We start from the raw sequence: 20,667 nt of genomic DNA, 5'->3' as shown, positions 1-20,667 counted from the left end.
CCAGGAACCATGCTTGATCCCACCTATAAAAGCCAACAGCATGGAGTAGGTGCTGGCCACAGACCCTGCTCTCAGCCTGGAAACAGAGGTCAAGACCCTGTGGCAGGGCTCTGCTCCTTAGTGAACACAAAGGGAGTCTGGTGTCTGTCCTGCCAGTTCCTTGGGCAGGCAGCTCAGGGAAAGGCCTGCAGCATCAAGTCCCTGGGTTCTGAGGATCTCTCCTCCTCAGGGCCTTATTCCCTGAGCTGGGGGATGTTCTCTGCAGAGCAGGGCTCTGCTTTGAATACAGGGGAAAGATGCAGCAGGGCTCAGAGCCTGCCCCCTTTCTCCATAAAGACCAGCACCTGTCACCCTCACCAGTCCTGCAGGAGCAGTGTGCCCAGCCCTTAGAACCTGCTGTTATGAGAGAGGGTGGCAGGGCTCCTCAGTGATTGCTGGGATGGTTTATCTCTGCCCCTCCCTAGTACAGCTGGAATGGCCTAGTGAAAAGGGAAAGCTAGTCTAGGCTGTATTCAGATGACAGAAGGTCACACTGTTGGAGTAGAAGGTGCAGTGGAGAGCTGGGCTGGTCCTGAGGGAAAGCAGACAGCCATCTGAGCTGGTGTCCACATGGCAGGTCCTGGTGGGTTGAGTCCAAATATGCAATTTCTAGAACTTAGGACCCAGCCCAGGGCCTCTGAAGGTGAGTTTCGTTTCTGAGCTCAGTTTGTGGGTGGGGGGAGGGGTAGTGGGAGACCATTTCCTTAAGTTTCAATTCTCCCCTGGAAAGGGAGGAGCCAGCACTGTTTAAACAAGTCAGAGCCATGGCAAGTGCACAGTCTGTCACTGAGCAGAGCACAGGAGTGGTGAGTACAGCACAGGACTCTGTGCAGGGCTAGGGGATAACTCTGGGTTCCTTGTAGACCCTAGCTGGCACTGTAGATCATTTCTCAGTGCTATTAAAATAGGAGCATCAGTGACAGCACAGGCAGGGCTACTGGACTAGACACCATGGGTCCCAACCAGCTGCTGATATCAGGGGAGAGTCTGAAACAGCTTTCCAATACCTCTCTGCCAGGAGAGAGTGTGGTCCCTGGGATCTGAGGTCTTGGGCTAAGGCCTAGATGAGAGGTGTCAAATCCCCTGCTACATGGGCCAGGAGCCCATGGGAAAGCAGATGGAAGTCTCTTGTTAAGGGTGGGAGGAAGCCATGTGACCCAGGGACAGGCTTTGAAATGCAGACAGAAGACTCCTTTGGGGACCCTGCTGGAAGGGCTGACAGAGGATCTTTGTAGAGAAGTACATTCCCAGGGTCTTCCCAGTCCCCAGACAGAGATGTCCTGGGTGGTCTAAGCCCTACCTCTGCTCAGAGTGCAGGGTATCCCACAGACCTTCCATTTCAAAGGCTCCATTGCAGGGGGACATGGAGGGGGGCAGGAACCTAGGAGGAGGAAGAGATCTCTGTGGACACTTTAACACTCAGACAGGCCTGGGAAGGCTTCAGCTGTTATCATATCAGAGTTTTCCTGGATAGACAGGGTAGGGGGTAGTTAGGGGTTTTGAGTGTGAAAGGCAATGAATCCTATTTCCATGCTGCTCCTGTTTCCAAATGGGCTCAGGATGTTTTCCCAACAGGACAGAAACCTAGGGGAACCCTGCTAATGGGATCTTTGTCTATAATAGATTTTAAGGCACATGAGAGCCATTGGCAAATGCCCACTGCCTGCTCTAGAGTGAAAGTGTAGCCAATCACACCAAGGACAGCACAAATGGGCACAGGTATGCCTGGATAGGAATGCTTAGAGCCCACCACACTTGGTTACTTGTGTGGACCTGACCCTGAATTTCAGGTGAGGCAGGAGCCTGCATGAAATGTGATGGGGCTGCCCTGATGGTCTTGTGCAACGGGATCTGTAGTGTGAAAGAGTTAGGATGTGGGGAGACAGGAAGCAGGGTATCCTGTAGCTCCCCTGCAAATTAGGGTTGATCTAGTGCTGGGAGCAGCTTTTGCTTGAATGGACCAAGATCTAGATGGGCAGATGCACTCACCTCAGGTTGACCGTGCAGCTGGGTGCCCAGGGTACTGAATAAACAGAGGAGGGTGTGATCCTTGAGGTTGCTCTGCTCTTGAAATCCACCGTCTCAAAAGTGATCAGGAGAATTGCACTTGCTTGTGATTTGCAGACAGAACATAGGGCTTAAATACCAGAAAAGGAACAGACTCCATATATCCTGTTTTGACTGGTCACTAGGAGTCTTTGGTCATGGGACACAAGCCTGGGGACCAGTGATATGCCTTGATTGTGCAGTGAGACTACCCAAGAAAGCCATGGACCAATAGATGAGGGTCAATCTGAGAGTAAAGGGGTATTCATTCTGGAGCCTGGGACCCCTTGTAATATGAGGTCTTTCCAAAGCAGGGGAAGGAGAGCTGTGTCTGAAGAATGTTCTAGATTAACAGCCTCCATGAGTGCATTTAGAATTACTCCCCTTTCATGATCCCCTTCCCACATCAGAAATAAACACCTGCCTCTACAAGGTGAGATGATGGGGTGATGTTGATGGGAATCATAGACTCCTGGGGCGTGTAGAGAAGGAATGGCAGTTGTAATACTGTTGTCTCTGGTGTGTGTAAATCTTAACCAAGGTCTGGATAATTAGTTTCCAGACCTTTCTAATTTATAATCTTCATTTCCAACAGAATACCCAACAGGAAGTAGAATTCAAAGATGGTTCTCAGTACAGAAGAAATCGAAAGCCCCACTTCAGTCGCCTCATCCAGTGACCCATTGCCCAACGGAGAGACTGACCTAGGAGAGAAAAACCAGGTATGACCCATGTCCATCTGAGGGCTGCTGCTTTATGTCACATCCCCTGCAGATGGTGGCTTCCTTGACCTTCCTGGGGCAGGATGTTGATATGGGTCTACTGTTCACTTTGCTTGGGCCAAGGTGAGATCAATGAACCTCCTTTGTCCTTCATGGAATGCCATCTTGTTCTGGGAAAGATGGTATCATTAGGGTCTGGCAGAGCCCTGGTCAGAACTATGCTGTCCCCTGCCCATACCACGGCTTAGTTTTCAGCTACACTGTCAGGACTCACTGACACTATCTCCTGGGAGAAGCCACTTGGGGTCTGTTTTCATAGAGCTGTAATCCAGTGTTGCTGGTAAACAAATGTGCTCTCTGGAAGTAGGCCTGTCAGCCTGGTCTCAGCCTGACCCAGTCAGCTCTCTGACCTTGGAGGGTCTTCCTCCCTTCAGCAGTGGGTTTTCCATCTCCACAGTGGGATCTTCAGCGTGGCTGTTGAGAGAAGTCAGTGCAGCTCTTTCTGGTACATAGAACTGTGTTCTACTCCCTGTTTGAGACGTTGGGCCACCTGGCTGCCTGTTTCAGGCTCTCTCCATTGTCTAAGTAAAGATCAACACTTTAAATATAGTATTAACAACAGTGTCAAAGGTCACAGGCAATGAGAAGGGCCACTGTCTCTCTGTCTCCCTAAATCTCTGTTTGTATTTCCTTCTTGAAAGAATATAACCCTCAGGATGAGGGGCAGAATGAACTCAACCCCATGTACCTGTCAGCTCTCCATTGCTGTGACCAAGTTCCTGAAAGAATCAGCTTAGGAAGAGGAAAGGTTATCTGGCTCACAGCTTGAGAAATTACATCCCATGCCCACTATGTGCCATTGTTCTAGGTCTGTGATGCATAGCATGATGGAACAAAGCTGGTGTCCAATGACTGGGGAAAAGTAGAGGTAGAGCAAGGACCAGGGTCCAAGTTCATTTCAAGGTCATGCTGCCAATGATCTGTACCCTCCCAGAGGTCCCCAACTCTTCCAATCCCACCAATTTCCAAGAACAGCTGGGGACCACACCTTCACCAGGAGGTCTTTGGAGCATGTATCAGAACTAAACTTATATACTCTCACACTCACATGCTTTGGGAGCAACTGGCCTTTTCTCTCCAGGTGACAGGCTATCTATGGTCCCTCAGCACAATTTTACGCAGATAGAGACTGAGTTTATGGTTTGGGTACTTTAAGCCCACAGTAGCAGCACAGCCTCCTCTGTACCCTCAGGTATGAGAAGAGACCTAGGGCTGGAGACATCTGATCCAACAGGCACAGGTGTGCTCTGTTGGAGAAGCAGTTGAGACTCTTTCACCTCTTAGGAATGCAGTTGTCAGCAACAAAGCCCCAGAGGACCTGATTCTGGAGTGCTGGGATCAAGGCCTGCATATAGAATGCTATTGCAAAAATCCTTTCCCTGGGGGAAACAGCATATATGCCCCTCCTTCTAAGGTCCCAAGGACAAACCAAGGAGCAATTCCACCAACATTCACTAGGGAACCAATGATTTTATTAGGTTTCCTTGCAGAGCAAAGGGAAAGAGGTTACAGCAGGAATGTGGGTGGCCTTAAAGCAACCACACTGGAAGGTCTGCATCCAGCAGGGACAATGGCTCCCCAAGGCTGTGTAGAGGTCCTCTCCTGTCCCTACTTCTAGCTCTCCCATAGACCCAAGGCCATGTGCAATTAGAGCAGAATTACACACAACTGGGAAGAATGTCTGGGTATTCATCGGGGATCCCATGATCCTCTCCATCTTCCTCCTGTGAGGGAAGATCAACAGAAGATCTACAAAGCTGCAAAGGAAATGGCTATGTGTCTGTGTAGAAAGCTTTAGCTTAGGCAACAGCACAAGGAGCAGCTTGGCGAGACGTAGGCAAATGATACTGGAAAGCAGGACTATGGTTGCCAAGAGCCTGCGGCAGAGGGACCTGCTGGCGCGAAGAGTGATGAGAGAGAGGTGAGGTGTGGGTGGAGTGTCCTGGTCCTGGCAGAAGTTGTTTCCTTCATGGGAGTTGGGGGTGAGAAGCCAGTGCCTTAGCTTATTGCTCTTTCTATTTTATCAACTGTTGTCAATGGATGATACAAGGGCACAAAAACAGAATGTTGTCAGGACTCTGACTCCTAAACTGTCACATTTCAACCAGGGTGAACTCAACTCTCCAGGGTGATCTTAACTCTCCAAGTCTTCGTTTTCCACTTAAATTATGGGATCTAGTGATAAAGAGCACTTGTGTAATTTCTTTACTGTAGGGATGGGAAAGATATGTGAAAAGTGTTCAGTGACCTATCCAACACTTACCACTAAGCCAAACTCTCATCTCCCTTTCTAATGGAGTTGTAATTTAATTAACAGTTCTTAAGAATACTTAAGTAACAAACACTTCCAGCATCAATTGGACCAATGGGTGAGTAATTGTTCTCCCAGCTGGACAGGCCAGTCTCTAGGCCCTAGACCCCAAGGCACACCCCATGCCTCTCCACCCCCACCTATCACAGTCCCAGTAGCAGGCCAGCAGGCAAGGTTCCTACAGGCAGGCCTTTCCACCACTCCCAACATTGGACCCTGTAATCTACAAGTCTCACTCCACCCCCCAAACCCACCCCACCATCATGACCTATGGGGCTCCCTGAGACACAGACACTGTCTGCACTGATTGGACCAAGAACAGCTCCCTGAGACAAGGATACTGCCTTGTATCAATTACATGAAGAGTGGCCCCAATAGGATGAAGAGTGGCCCCTGGAGGAACACTAACCGCCTATACTGATTGGAGGAAAAGATGAGTAGACTCCATTGCACGCATATATTCAACAACATAAAGAGCAATATGGCACCACCAGAACAGCAGTTCTACAACAGGAAGACCTGAACATCCCAACATAAAAGAAGCAGAAGAAAATGACCTTAAAAATGACTTTATGAGGATGATAGAGGTCTTTAAAGAGGAAATGAAAAATTCTCTTAGAGAAATTGAGAAAAAATCAAACAAAAATTGGAAGAAATCAATAAATCCCTTAAAGAAAGCTGAGAAACCAAGAAAAAGGAATAAAACATGTGAAAGAAACAGTTCAAGACTTCTAAATTGAAATAGAGGCAACAAAGAGAACACAAACAGAGGGAATTCTGGAAGTGGAAAATCTGGATAAATGAACAGGAACTACAGATACAAGTATAACCAACAGAATGGAAGAAATGGAAGAGAGAATCTCTGGCTTTGAGGATATGATAGAGGAAATAGATTCATCTTTCAAAGAAAATATTAAAGCCAACAAAGTCATAACACAGGAAGTCTAGGAAATTTGAGACACCATGAAAAGACCAAACCTAAGAATAATAGGGATAGAAGAAGGAGAAGAATGCCAGCTCAAATGCACAGAAAATACGTTAAACAAAATCATAGAAGAAAACTCTCCAAACCTAAAGAAGGAAATGCCTATGAAGATACAGGAAGCTTACAGAACACCAAATAGACTAGACCCCTCCAAAAAATTCACTTAACCACATAATAATCAAACCACTAAACATACAGAATAAAGAAAGCATATTAAGAGCTGCAAAAGAAAAGGGCCAAGTAACATATAAAGGCTGACCTATCAGAATAACATCCAACTTCTCAATGGAGACTCTGAAAGACAGAAGGTCCTGGACAGACAGTATGCAGACACTAAGAGACCTTGGATACCAGACTAGACTACTATACCCAGGAAAACTTTCAATCACCATAGATAGAGAAAACAAGATATTCCATGACAAAACCAGATTTTTTTAAAAGATTTATTTATTTATTGTGTATACAGTGTTCTGCCTGCCAGAAGAGGGCACCAGATCTCATTACAAATGGTTGTGAGTCACTATGTGGTTGCTGGGAATTGAACTCAGGACCTCTGGAAGAACAGCCAGTGTTCTTAACAAATGAGCCATCTCTCCAGCCCAACAAAACCATATTTAAACAATACCTATCCACAAATCCAGCCCTACAGAAATCACTAGAAGGAAAACTCCAACCTAAGGAAGTTAGAGACACCCATGAAAACACAGGCAATAGATAATTCCCCACCAACAAATCCCAAAGAAGGGAAACACACACACACACACACACACACACACACACACACACACACACTACCACCAAAAAATAACAGGAATTAACAATCACTGGCCATTAATATCCCTTAGTATCAATGGACTCAATTTGCTTCTAAAAAGGCATAAGCTAAAAGAATGGATATGAAAACAGGATCCATCCTTCTGCTACATACAAGAAATATACCTCAACTTCAAAGACAGATACTACCTAAAATTAAAAGGTTGGGAAAAGACTTTCCAATCAAAAGGAATTAAGAAACAAACTGGTATAGCTATACTAATATCTAACAAAATTGACGTAAAACTAAAATTAATCAAAAGAGATGGAGGCCGGGCAGTGGTGGCGCACGCCTATAATCCCAGCACTTGGGAGGCAGAGGCTGACAGATCTCTGTGAGTTCGAGGCCAGCCTGGGCTACCAAGTGAGTTCTAGGAAAGGCACAAAGCTACACAGAGAAACCCTGTCTCAAAAAACCAAAAAAAAAAAAAAAAGAGAGAGATATAGAAGGGCATTACATATTCATCACAGGAAAAATCCATCAAAATAAAGTCTCATTTCTGAACATTTATTCCCCAAATACAAGGGCACCCACATATATAAAAGAAACATTACTAAAGCTTAAATCACACATCAAACCCCACACACTAATAGAGGGAGACTTTAACACACCATTTTTACCAATGGACAGGTCTTCCAGACAGAAACTTAACAAAGAAATAAGGGAACTAACAGATGTTATGACTCAAATGAGCTTAACAGACATTTACAGAACATCCCATGCAAACACAGGAGAATATACCTTCTTCTCAGCACCACATGGCACCTTCTTTAAAACTGACCACACACTGGGTCACAAAGCAAATCTCAACAGATACAAAAAACAAAACAAAAAACCCCTGTATGTTATCATAGCACAATGGTTTAAAGTTAGAATTCAACAACAACACAAATATCAGAAAGCCTGCAAACCCATGGAAACTGAATAATGCTTGACTGAATCACTACTGGGTCAGGGAAAAAATAAAGAAAGAAATTAAAGACTTCCTAGAATTCAATGAAAATGAATGTACAACATACCTAAACTTATGGGACACCATGAAAGCAGTACTAAGAGGAAAATTCATAGCAGTAAATGCCTACATAAAAAAGTTGGTGAAATCTAACACTAGCAATTTAACAGCAATTTAACCTGAGAACTCTAGAACAAAAAGAAGCAAACTCAACAAGGAGGAACAGACACCAGGAAATAATCAAATTGAGGACTGAAATCAATAAAATAGAAACAGAGAACAATACAAAGAATCAATGAAACAAAGAGTTGGCTCTTTGAGAAAATCAACAAGATAGACAAACCCTTATCAAACTAACAAAAAGGCAGAGAGAGAATACCCAAATAACAAAATCAGAAACAAAAAGGGGGACATAACAACAGACAATGAGGAAATATAGAGAATCATCAGGTCATACTTCAAAAACCCACAAAATTGGAAAAATCTAAAAGAAATGGATAACTTTCTGGATAGGTATGCATACCCAAATTAAGACAAGGACCAGATAAACAATTTAAATAGACCTATAACCCATAAGGAAATAGAAACAGTCATTAAAAGTCTTCCAACAACAACAACAACAAAAAAAAAAAAAAACACCGCAGGATCAGATGGTTTCAGTGCAGAATTCTGCCAGAATTTCAAAGAAGAGTTAGTACCAATACTCTTCAAATTGTTTCACACAATAGAAACAGAAAGAACATTGCCAAACTCCTTTTATGAGGCTACAGTTACCATGATACTCAAACCACACAAAGATCAATAAAGAAAGAGAATTACAGACCAATCTCCCTCATGAACATTAATGCAAAAATACTCAATAAAATACTGGCAAATTGAATCCAAGAACATATCAAAAAAAATCATCCAACATGATCATATAGGTTTCATCCCAGAGGTGCAGGGATGGTTCAACATACATATAAAAATCTGTCAATGTAATCCACCATATAAAGAAACTAAAAGAAAAAAAACCACATGATCATCTCATTAGATGCTGAAAAAGCCTTTGACAAAATCCAACACCCCTTCATGATAAAGGTTCTAAAGAAATCAGGAATACAAGAAACATACCTAAACATAATAAAGGCAATTTACACCAAGCCAACAGCCAACTCAAATTAAATGGAAAGAAACTCAAAGTGATTCCACTAAAATTGAACAAGACAAGGCTGTCCACTCTCTCCATATCTATTAAATATAGTACTTGAAGTTCTAGCTAGAGCAATAAGACAGCAAAAGGAGATCAAAGGGATACAAATTGGAAAGGAAGAAGTCAAACTTTCACTATTTGCAGATGATATGATAGTGTACATAAGTGATCTCAAAAATGCTACCAGGGAACTCCTACAACTGATATACACCTTAAGTAATGCAGCAGGATACAAGAATAACTCAAAAACATCAGTAGCCCTCCTATATAAAAATGATAAATGGGCCAAGAAAGAAATCAGAGAAACATCATCATTAATAACAGCCACAAATAATATAAAATACCTTGGGGTAATTCTAACTAAACAAATGAAAGACCTGTATGACAAAAACTTTAAGTCTTTGAAGAAAGAAATTGAAGAACATATCAGAAAATGGAAAGATCGCCCATGCTCATGGATAGGTAGGATCAACATAATAAAAATGGCAATCTTAACAAAAGCAATCTACAGATTCAATGCAATCACCATCAAAATCCCAACACAATCCTTCACAGACCTCAAAAGAACAATACTCAACTTTATATGGAAAAACAAAAAAACCTAGGATAGCTAAACATTCCTATACAATGAAGTAACTTCTAGAGGGATCACCCATCCCTGACCTCAAGCTCTACTATAGAGCTATAGTACTAAATACAGCTTGGTATTGACATAAAAACAGACATGTGGACCAATGGAATCAAATTAAAGACCCTGATATTAATCCACATACCTGTGAAAACCTGATTTTTGACAAAGAAGCCCAAACTGTCCAATAGAACAAAGAAAGCATCTTCAACAAATGGTGCTGGCATAACTGGATATCAACATGTAGAAGATTGCAAATAGAGCCATATCTATTGCCATGCACAAAACTCAAGTAAAAGATCAAAGATCTCAACATAAATCCAGTTACATTAACCTGATAGACGAGAAAGTAGGAAGTAGCCTTGAACACGCTGGCACAGGAGACCACTTCTTAAATTTAACACCAATAGCACAGACAGTAAGAGCAACAATCAATAAATGGGGCCTCCCAAAACTGAAAAGCTTTTCTAAGGCAAAGGACACAGAAAATAAGACAAAACAAAAGCCTACAGATGGGAAAAGAACTTCACCAACCCCACATCTGACCAAGGGCAGATCTTCAAAATACATATAGATCTCAAGAAGCTAGACATCAAAATACCAAACAATGCATTTGGGCATTGAGAAGAGGGATGGGAGGCAGAACAGTTGTTGGTATGATAAAAGAATAAAAAAAAAATTTTAAACTATAAAATAAATGGCCAAACACCCTAATTGTCGTGCTAGAAACCTCATCCAACTACTGATGGATCTGGAGGCAGAGATCCATGACTAGGCCCCAGGTGGATCTCTGGGAGTCCAATTAGCGAGAATGAGGAGGGTTTATATGAGAGAGAATTGTTGAGACCAAGGTCGGATAAAGCACAGAGACAAATAGCCAAACAAACGGAAACACATGAAATATGAACCAATGGCTGAGGGGTCACCAACTGGATCAGGCCCTCTGAGTGGGTGAGACAGTTGATTGGCCTGATCTGTTTGGGAGGCATCCAGGCAGTGGGACCGGGTCCTGTGCTCATTGCATGAGTTGGCTGTTTGAAACCTGGGGCCTATGCAGGGTCCCTTGGCTCAGCATGGGAGGAGGGGACTGGACCTACCTGGACTGAGTCCACCAGGTTGATCTCAGTCTGTGGGGAAGGCTTTGCCCTGGAGGAGATTGGAATGGGGGGCGGGCTGGGGGGAAGGTGAGGGGGGCGGGAGGGGGGAGAACAAGGGAATCTGTGGCTGATATGTAGAACTGAATTGTATTGCAAAATAAAAATTAAAAAAAAAAAAAAAAGAAGTTGCTCTAGGGCAAGAAAAAAAAATACTTAAGTAAATAAATAAACAAACCTCTCTGCTTCTTGCAACTTGGGAAATAAAGGCCACATTGCTGGCCAAAGATATACTAATTCCCAGCCATCCAGTGTTCACTTCCAGTTCTCCATGGTGAAGTAGCTTCAAACTCGCCTTCATTTCAAAAAGGTATTTTTCCTAGGGATAGAAGTCTAGGTTCATGGCATTTTTTGTCAACAATGTAAACACTTTCCAAAATGGAGATGTAACCCAATTGTCAAGATGTTTTGTCAAGTGCCACCCCACTATCTTCAAACTTCCATTCTTTCTGATAAGAAATTGGCTGTCAAGCTTCTGTTTGTCTCTCTGTATGTAAGGTGTCATATTCTGACTACTTCTAATGCCTCCTGTTTATAACTAGTTTTGAATCATTTGGGCCTTGGTATTGGCATAAAAACAGACATGTGGACCAATGGAATCAAATTAAAGACCCTGATATTAATCCACACACCTATGAACACCTATGGCAATCAATGGACCTTAATGTCATTTCTTTTGTGTATCCTGCACCTGAAGTTTGTTGACTGTCATCAACCTTTGGGTTATGGTATCATTAAGGAGGCAGTAAGGTGGTAAAGAGGCAGTAGGCAGAAAGGGGAAAATGGCCCAGGGTGACAACTGCAAGCTGCCCACACATGTCACACTGAAAAAAGAGGCTGTGGTTAAAAGAGAGATTAAGGATTAAAAGGATGGTGTCTAAAGACTGTGGAAGATGCTGTGGAAGGGCTTGGAGTTAACTATGAGATAAACATGCCAAACAGATAGGAGAAGGAGCAGGGCTCCAGTGACACATGCCAGCAGGCTCACAGGAAGCCCTTGAGGACATATATATGTAGGGCATGACTGACCTTCTTGTATTCTGGCTTCTAAAGAGGCCAACTGTAGCACAGTAAACTGTACATAAGGATGGCTTCTAACAAGAAGTTTGCACTTGGGAGACCATCTCTGACCACCCCACAGAGAAGTCAAGTATGAGGTGACCAAGAAAGACTGCAGTGACATCTTGATGGCAGTGATAGAGTTCTCTGCTGTGGTAAAGTTACAAGCTGACCAATGTCAGAAGAAAGAGATTTCAGTATAATAAACACAACTATAACACCTGCAAGGTGTGTGTGTGTGTGTGTGTGTGTGTGTGTGTGTGTGTGTGTGTGTGTGTGTGTCAGAGGCTGGTAATAAAACTGGAAGAAAATCAATAGCTATGGGATTGTCAGAATCAAAGATGGAGTCAGAAGTGGATAGAACGGGGCTTCAACTACTTCTAACTAGGCAGGCAGAGCATGCACAATGCATGATCATCTCCCTGGGTGGGCCAGAGGACATGCACAGAGTGTTTGGCCTGCCATTGGCTCAGCCCATAACAGTCCAGAGAATTAATGTTTACTCTCCACAGAGATTACTTCAGCCTTTGTCCAGTTTTTGCCATAGCCCTATAAAAACGGTGAACAAGGGAAATTGAACGGCTTTACTTCCTCCTTGAAAACCCATGTCACTTCTCTTCTCTGGCAACAGTGAACTTGAGGTCACCTTTGCAGGTCCAGCTCTGATAATCAGGAGTATGTGGCATCCAGGAGTATGTGGCATCTTAGGTTCATGGGCCATGCACAACAACACTGGATCCTGTCATTTTGATCATCGATACAAAAATCAATATTTTTTATTTCCTCCAATTTACCCATTTCTCACTCTTGGAGATTCTAAAAACATGCATACTGTCCTTGAATCAGCAGTCTTTGCAAGAGCACTTCCATGGAGCATAAACTCACTCTTGCTTTGCCCTCATCTAGGAGCCTATGAACAACCTTTGCAGGCAGTATGAGGAGAAGGTGCGGCCCTGCATTGACCTCATCGACTCCCTGCGGGCCCTGGGCGTGGAGCAGGACCTAGCCCTGCCTGCCATTGCAGTCATTGGGGACCAGAGCTCAGGGAAGAGCTCTGTGCTGGAAGCACTGTCAGGAGTGGCCCTCCCCAGAGGCATTGGTGAGAGCTCATGCTTATTGCCTTGCTAGGCTGTGGACCTGGGGCTCATAGATAGAAACAGATCCCTCCCAGTTTGGACACACTGCAGAATGAAGGACAAGGTGGTCTTCCTCCTTGACTGTGGGTAGCCTTTCTCCTGAGCAGCCCTGCAGGTTCTTCCTCCTCTCACAAGGGCACCAGTCTCAGTGGTTAGGGCTCCACCCATGTAGCTTCTCAAGTTACCTCCTTTCAGGCTCTGTATCCAACAGTCACTGTAGGTGTTGGGGCTGAGCACAAGTACTGGGGGTGGGGGCAGCTTTAGTCCATTGCACTGTTCCATTGTCCATTTCAAGAGTCACTTGAAACCTGCAGGTTGCAGAAACTGTCACTAAGTAGTCAGGTACCAGCCCCTTCCTTTGAGGTGACCATTCCTTTTGGAGAAGAGACTGGTGTCCAGGTTAGTGCTTCTGCTTAAACTCCATGGCTAGGGTGGTCATTGAGTGCTTAGGAAGAGGTCAGAGCCAATGTGTTCCAGGGACCCAGTGAAATGCCTTGGATAAGGCAGGAGTTGGAAGGAGATCACAACAGGGGGTGTGATGAAGCGACTTGAGGGACAGTGACCAGGATTGTGGGGGCTGGTGGGAGATGTCTGGTACATTAAAGGTTCCACCAAGGTCCCCACAGAGCTGAGGGTGCCACAGTAGGAGGAAGCAGCCTGAAGTGGTTGGTGGCTTTCACCCCAAATGGATAAACATGACTTGGGTTCCTATTCCCAAAATATAGGCCTGGGGTGACACTAGACAGGCAACATTCGAGTGAGGCCAGATTTTCCATTCCCAGAGTCTCTGCAGATGAGTGTGTCAAAGTGTGTTAATCTAAGGCTGGATCCTGGGCTGTGCTCACCAGAGCACTGGGCTAACATGGACCTCATCTCCTAGGCATTGTAACCAGATTCCCTGTGGTGCTGAAATTGAAGAAACTGGAGGAGGGAGAGGAATGGAGAGGCAAGGTCACCTACGATGGCATTGAAGTGGAACTCTCTGATCCCTCACAGGTGGAAGATGCCATCAACAAAGGTTGGTGTCCTGTTGTCTCTTATCCTCTGACTGCCTGTCAACACTGCCTGGAGTCAGAGGAGAAGTGTTGAGTTATTTTGTCAGGACCTTGTTCTAGCACAGAAAATGAAACCTCTTCAAATCTACTGCCACCTGGACCCCAGGACAGAAGAGGCTTTGCATTCCTTCTCAGTAGCTATGGCACAGTACCTGGCAGAATGCCTTACAAGAAGACATACTTTCTCTCTTGGATTCAGAAGGGTTTTTGTCTATGGTCACCTTTTCCTATGATCCTGGAAGAAACATTTTTGTTACAGGAACAAGTGGTGACAGAGAGGAAGCAGAGTGCCACAGGAAAGGACCAGAAATAAGACATATAGACCTGCCCCCAAGTGACCTACTTCTGTAGCTGGAGAGTTTTCTCTGGGTCCCACCAAGCCTCGGCAGTCCGACAGCCCTCGTAAAATAAACACACAGACATGTATATTATTTAAACTGCTTGGCCATTAGCTCAGGCCTATCATTGTCTAGCTCTTACTCTTATATTTAGCCCATTTCTATTAATCTATACTTTGCCACATGGGTCCTGGCTTACTGGTACCTTACATCTTCCTTGTCCTGGCGGTGGCTTCAGGCAGTCTCCTCCTTCCCTTCCTGTTCCCTTAATTTTCCTCCCTGTTAGTCTCACCTATACTTGCTGTCTGGCTACTGGCCAATCAGTGTCTTATTTATTAACATATTAGCCATACAGAACACCCCACAGCACTTCCCCTTTTCTTTTTTTTTTTTTAAAAAGGAAGGTTTGCTGGGCGGTGGTGGCTCACGCCTTTAATCCCAGCACTCAGGAGGCAGAGCCAGGCGGATCTCTGTGAGTTTGAGGCCAGCCTGGGCTACCAAGTGAGTTCCAGGAAAGGCGCAAAGCTACACAGAGAAACCCTGTCTCGAAAAACCAAAAAAAAAAAAAGGAAGGTTTTAACTTTTACATAGTAAAATTACAGATAGCAAAACAATTATCAAGCAAGAATTACAGTTATAATATCTAGTCTATTTATAATAATTAGGCAAAATTAAAGAAGATATCCTATCTTATATTTGTGAGTCTAAGGTTTTATATCTAACTTATCTTTAATCATAACTAAGGAAAATTGTAACTATCTAGCTTCCTCTAACCTGCTTCCATAGACCTCCCCAAGTGTCTATAAGCTCAAAATATGACCAGTTGGGGACCAACTCAACTTTTCTATAGAGGAACCCCTTGGGTCACTGCATAGCAAAGGCATGCTTTCCCAGAGTTCCCTGAAATAATATCCCCTCCATCTGCCCTCTAGTCTCCCTATCCCACCCCACCAAGCTTGATCTCACTTACTTTTTCCTCTTCTTCAGGTCAGAACTTCATTGCTGGGTTAAAGTTGGAGATCAGTGATAAGCTCATTAGCCTATATGTCAGTTCCCCAAATGTCCCAGATCTGACCCTGATTGATCTGCCTGGAATCAGCCGGGTGGATGTGGGCAATCAATCTGCAGACATTGGACAGCAGGTAAGACTCTAGACTTCATTCTGAGCTACACTGGGATGCAAGGGGTACTGAAGTATGACCAGGGCTATGTCTAAGAGGGACCTTGAGGAAGTGGGAGTGAGACTGGATGGCCTGAATTTACTACAGAGGGTGGCAGTCCATGGAAGACAGGGCCTGAAGCAAGTGGATGGTCACAACCATATCACTCTCAATCCTGTTTTCAAAACTAGGAGTCACCATTTCATTTCTTACAGATCAAGAGACTCATCAAGACATACATCCAAAACCAGGAGACAATCAACCTGGTGGTGGTCCCCTGTAATGTGGACTTTGCCACCACGGAGGCACTGAGCATGGCTCAGGAGGTGGACCCTGAAGGGGACAGGACCATAGGTGAGGAGAGTGGGAGATAACAGTGGTGTGTGTATGCCAGTGACGACACATCCCCTGGATCCAGATGGACCAAGCTCAGTTCACACCCAGGATCCCACTGAGGTGGGAAGAAGTGACACCTTCATCTCATCTCCCTGGTAGGAAAGGCATGAGGAGTCAGAGGTGGTCAAGCATGGGGAGGAAATCATATTTGCTGAGACTCACTGTCATAGGAGTCATGGTAACGTCCACAGTGTGTGAGGATGAACAGTTGTTGTCTTTCTGGATAGTGGCCATGGAGAGGTGCCAGGAAGGAGCCTGCGGCTGATCGAGGGACTTTGTTGTTTTCACAAGGCCACCTACACATGTCTCTGTGGGCAGGCTTCCACCCTGCATGGTTTCTGTGGGCTTCATCTAAGGATGGGATCCTGTTGACCAGTGAGAGGTACACTTCCTGCTCTCTTGGTGTGTTTCCTCTGATTTCAGTGTCTGTCCTGCAGGGATCTTGACCAAGCCTGATCTTGTGGACAGAGGTACTGAAGACAAGGTCATTGATGTGGTGCGGAACCTGGTGTACCACCTGAAGAAGGGCTACATGATAGTCAAGTGCAGGGATCAGCAGGACATTCAGGAAAAGCTGAGCCTGACTGAGGCCCTTGAGAAGGAGCAAGCCTTCTTCAAGGAGCACCCTCACTTCAGGTACCTCTGCCATACTGTGCCATGCAGTGAAAATTGCTTGTCAAGAAGACCTGACATGAGTTATGTGTGTGCAACAGCCTGAGGATGATTGCACCTTTGGAACAACTGTAAAACTTTCCTGAAGGAAAGCAAATGCACAACGTAGTTCTTAAAGAGTAATAAATAGTAAATAAAGAGGAGGGGACTTGTCAAAGTACCACAATCAAGTGGTTTAGGAACCAGAGTCACAAGTAGAACAGAGCAGAGGAAAAGCAGGAGACCCAGAACCTCACCATACCTTTGATATGGCATAAAAGCAACACTCAGCCATGCTAGGTGTTACTTTAGCAGTCCATGACATAAGCAACTGTTCAGTGCCTGCAGTAATCTATGGCAGGCTCTTGCTCGACACATTACAGTAAAACATATGTCAGAAGACAATAGACATAAGTGATAAGATCTGAGCTTCCAAACACACTTGCTGACGATGGCTTAAATCCCACCAAGACCTTTACTGCAAGAGCATACTGTTTTAAAAGGCTATCCTAATCTTAGTGGGAACTACTTGATTTTTTTCCATTTAGTATGATGTTGGCTATAGGTTTTTTGTATATAGCCATTATTAGGTTGAGGCAAGTTCCCTCCATCCCTAGCTACACCATTTTTGTCCTGAAGAAACACTGGATGTTGTCAAAGGCTTTTTCTGTGTCCAGTTAGATGATGATATGATTTATCCTTGAGTATATTGTGTGATGATAACACGAATTGATTTACTTATGTTGAACTATCCCTACATCTTTGGAATGACACCAACTTGGTTGTAATGAATAATATTGTTTGTATGCATAGAAATTCAGTTTGCCAGTGTTTTATTGAAAACTTTTGCATGTTTCTTTACCTGGAAGTTGGTCTGTAATTTTTGTTTGTTTGTTTTGTCTTGATCTGGTTTTGGTGTCAGGTAATACTGGCTTCATAGACAAACGTTTGGGAGCTGTCCTTCATTTTCTATTTCAGGAAGAATTAGAGCAATGCTGGTGTGAATTTCTTTAAAGTCTAGTAGAATTCTGCAGGGAATCTATCTGGTCCTGGGCCTTTTAAAGTATGGGAGGGTTTTTATTTCTGGTTCAATCTTATTCCTGGTCATGGATCTGTCTAAACTTTTTATTTCATCTTGATTTAATTTTGTTATGCTGTATGCATCTAAGATTTCATATATGTCTTTTAGGCTTTTCAGTTTCATGGAATACAGGTCTTTAAAGTATGTCCTTCTGAGTGTCTGTACTCAGTCCACTTGGATCTATTGCAATCTCACTCTCTCTGTGTTAATTTGGCCAAGGATTTGTCAATCTTGTTTATCTTTCTGAAGACCCAACTGCTCATTTTATTGATTCTTTGTAATTTTTTTAATTCTATTTTTTATTATATCATTCAATCTATAATTTGGAGGTGTTGTTTGCTCTTGATTTTCCAAGGCTTTCAAGTGCATCATTAAGTTGTTAATTGGTGATATCTCAAACATTTGATACACTTGTGCTGCAAACATTTTTCTTAGGACTGCCTTCACTGTGTCCTGTAGATTTTTACATGTTATGTTTTCATTTCCATTCAATTCTTAGATTTTCTTTCTTTCTTTTTTTCCTTATCTCTTCTCTCTCTCTCTCTCTCTCTCTCTCTCTCTCTCTCTCCCCTCTGTTTTTGTTTTTTGAGACAAGTTTTCTGTGTGGAGCCCAGGCCATTCTGAAACTCTGTAGACCAGGCTGGCCTTGAACTCAGAAATCCACCTCTCTCCTCTTCCCAAGTGCTGGTACTAAAGGCATGTGCTGCCACCAACCAAAACATTCGTGAAACTTTTTAATTTCCATATTTCTTCCTAATGATAATCACCATTCAGTGGTGTGTTCTTTAGTGTCCTTAAGTCTGTGTACTGTCTATAGTTTTTTTGCTACTGATATATTGCTTAATTCTGTTGTGGTCAGATAGAATGCAGGATGGTATTTAAATTGTCCTGTGTCTGTTGACACTTGATTCTGTTGACATTTGTGTTCTAATGGGTGATACATTTTTGAGAAAGCCCCATGGTCTGCAAAGAAGAATGTGTATATATGTATTCTTTAGAGTGTGGGTAGAATGTTCTATAGATGTCTGTTAGGTCCACTTGATTTCTTTTTTCTTTTCCTTTTTGTCTTTTTGTTTGAAAAAAGGTCTCTCTACCAAACTTTGGCTGCCCTGGAACTCACTATGTAGAGAAAGCTGTCCTCAAACTCACAGAGATCTGCCTTCCTCTGTGTGGGATTAAAGGCGTGCACCACTAGGCCAAATCTATTTGATTTCTGACATCATTTAACTGCCATGTTTCTCTGCTCAGATCTTGTCTACATAGCCTACCTATTGGTGTGAGTTGGGTATTGAAGTCACACCCTATGGGTGTGTTAGTCAATCTGTGATTTTACATTTAATAGCATTTTTAAATGAAATGAGTGGTTCTGTGATTAGTGTCTGTATGTTTAAGATTGCAGTATCCTCTTAGTGGATTGTTCCTTTGGTAAGTATAAAGTATCTCTCCTTATCTGTTTGACAATTTTATGTTGAAGTCTACTTTATTAGAGATTAGAATATCTAACCTGTTTGTATCCTAGATTCATTTGCTTTTGCACCCTTACCCTTAGGTCATGTCTTATCATTGATAGTAAGCTGTGTTTTCTGGAGGCAGGAAAAAGATGGATTCTATTTTCAGATCCAATCTGCTAGTCTCTCTTTGTTGGGGACTTAATATTCAGAGTTATTACCGACAAATATATGCTAATTCCTGTCATTGCTTTTTGTTTTGTTTTGCTTGTTTTTGATTTTGTATTTTGAGACAGGGTTTCACCATGTAGTTCTGGCTGTCCTAGAACCCACTATGTAGACCGGGCCCCCAATTCACAGGGATTCCTGCACTACCACTCCTGGCTTTGTCATTTACTTTGTGGTATTCTTGGACCTCTTCTGATAGACTGTTGTAGTACTGCCTATTTATTCCCTGTGACTTCTTAGCTATGTTTATCCTTCTGCTCAGAGCCCTGTATTTCTCCCAGGGTCCACTGTAAAGCTGAATTAGCAGTCATAAATTCCCTAGATCTGTTTTTATCATGGAAGTTTTTTATTTCTATATCAATTGTAATAGATAGCTTTGCTGGATATAATAGTCTGGGTCAACAGTTATGATCTTTCAGAACTTGGAATACATCTTTCCAGGCCCTTCTGGCTTTAAAAGTTTCCATTGTTTGCATGCTTTTAATCAAAGCACTTGGGAGGCAGAGTTGTGTGGATCTCTATGAGCTGAAAGCCAGTCTAGTCTACATAGTGCGTTTCAGGACATCCAGGGCTATGTAAAGAGACCCTGGCTCAAAACAAAACAAAATTTCCATTGTTTCTATTCTACCACAGTTTGTTTGTTTAAATAAACTGACCATGTAGAAATTGGAGCCCCAATAAGAGTAAGCTATCACTCACAGGCAGGAAGAGTTCTAACTTCCTGATGACTTCCTGATGACTTGATGACAGTGTATTGTCTGAACACAGATTTTGGCATCATGGGAATAGTGTAGCTGTTATGATATGGTGAGAGAGAGACCTTGGCAGGCTTGAGCCAGAGTGCCCCACAGTGGGTAAGAGACAGAGATGCCATGCAGACAGCACTCAGTGAAGTTTTATTTGCTGGAGGGAATGGAGAGGGGAGGGGGAAAGAGAGAGGGAAAGAAAGAGGGGAAGGAGGGAGGGGGAGAGAGGTGAGGGGAGAGGTACTTGCTACTTTGTGGTGGGGTGGGTGGAGAGAGAGAGCAAAGGGAGAGGAGTTCTTTCTTAAAGGAAACAGGATAGCATTGGGATGCTGGGCAGGAGAGAGTATTATCTGCTTATTGGCCAGGATTCCTTGAATGCTAACTTTCTTCCATTTTGATTATTATAAGAAGGTGAATTATGAATAGCAAGTTGGGGAGAGGGAATGAGGGTGCCGAATTCTAGAGA

The 20,667-nt window shown here is 43.5% G+C and overlaps 1 protein-coding gene across 1 annotated transcript in view; it reads left to right on the top strand.

Moving 5' to 3' along the window:
• The first annotated feature begins 768 nt into the window (after positions 1-768).
• The window catches only part of LOC131922722 (interferon-induced GTP-binding protein Mx2-like), a 36,377-nt gene continuing 16,478 nt past the window's right edge, over positions 769-20,667 (top strand). The window contains exons 1-7 of the mRNA XM_059277563.1: positions 769-845; positions 2,681-2,807; positions 12,869-13,061; positions 13,979-14,116; positions 15,479-15,633; positions 15,867-16,005; positions 16,485-16,683. Of these exons, the coding sequence (XP_059133546.1) occupies positions 2,709-2,807; positions 12,869-13,061; positions 13,979-14,116; positions 15,479-15,633; positions 15,867-16,005; positions 16,485-16,683 (923 nt within the window). The 5' untranslated portion in view covers positions 769-845; positions 2,681-2,708. The remainder of the gene's footprint in view (positions 846-2,680; positions 2,808-12,868; positions 13,062-13,978; positions 14,117-15,478; positions 15,634-15,866; positions 16,006-16,484; positions 16,684-20,667) is intronic.

The sequence above is a fragment of the Peromyscus eremicus genome, chromosome 12 (genome assembly GCF_949786415.1).
Source record: "Peromyscus eremicus chromosome 12, PerEre_H2_v1, whole genome shotgun sequence".
NCBI lineage: Eukaryota > Metazoa > Chordata > Mammalia > Rodentia > Cricetidae > Peromyscus > Peromyscus eremicus.
This window is presented reverse-complemented; position numbering and strand designations above follow the sequence as displayed.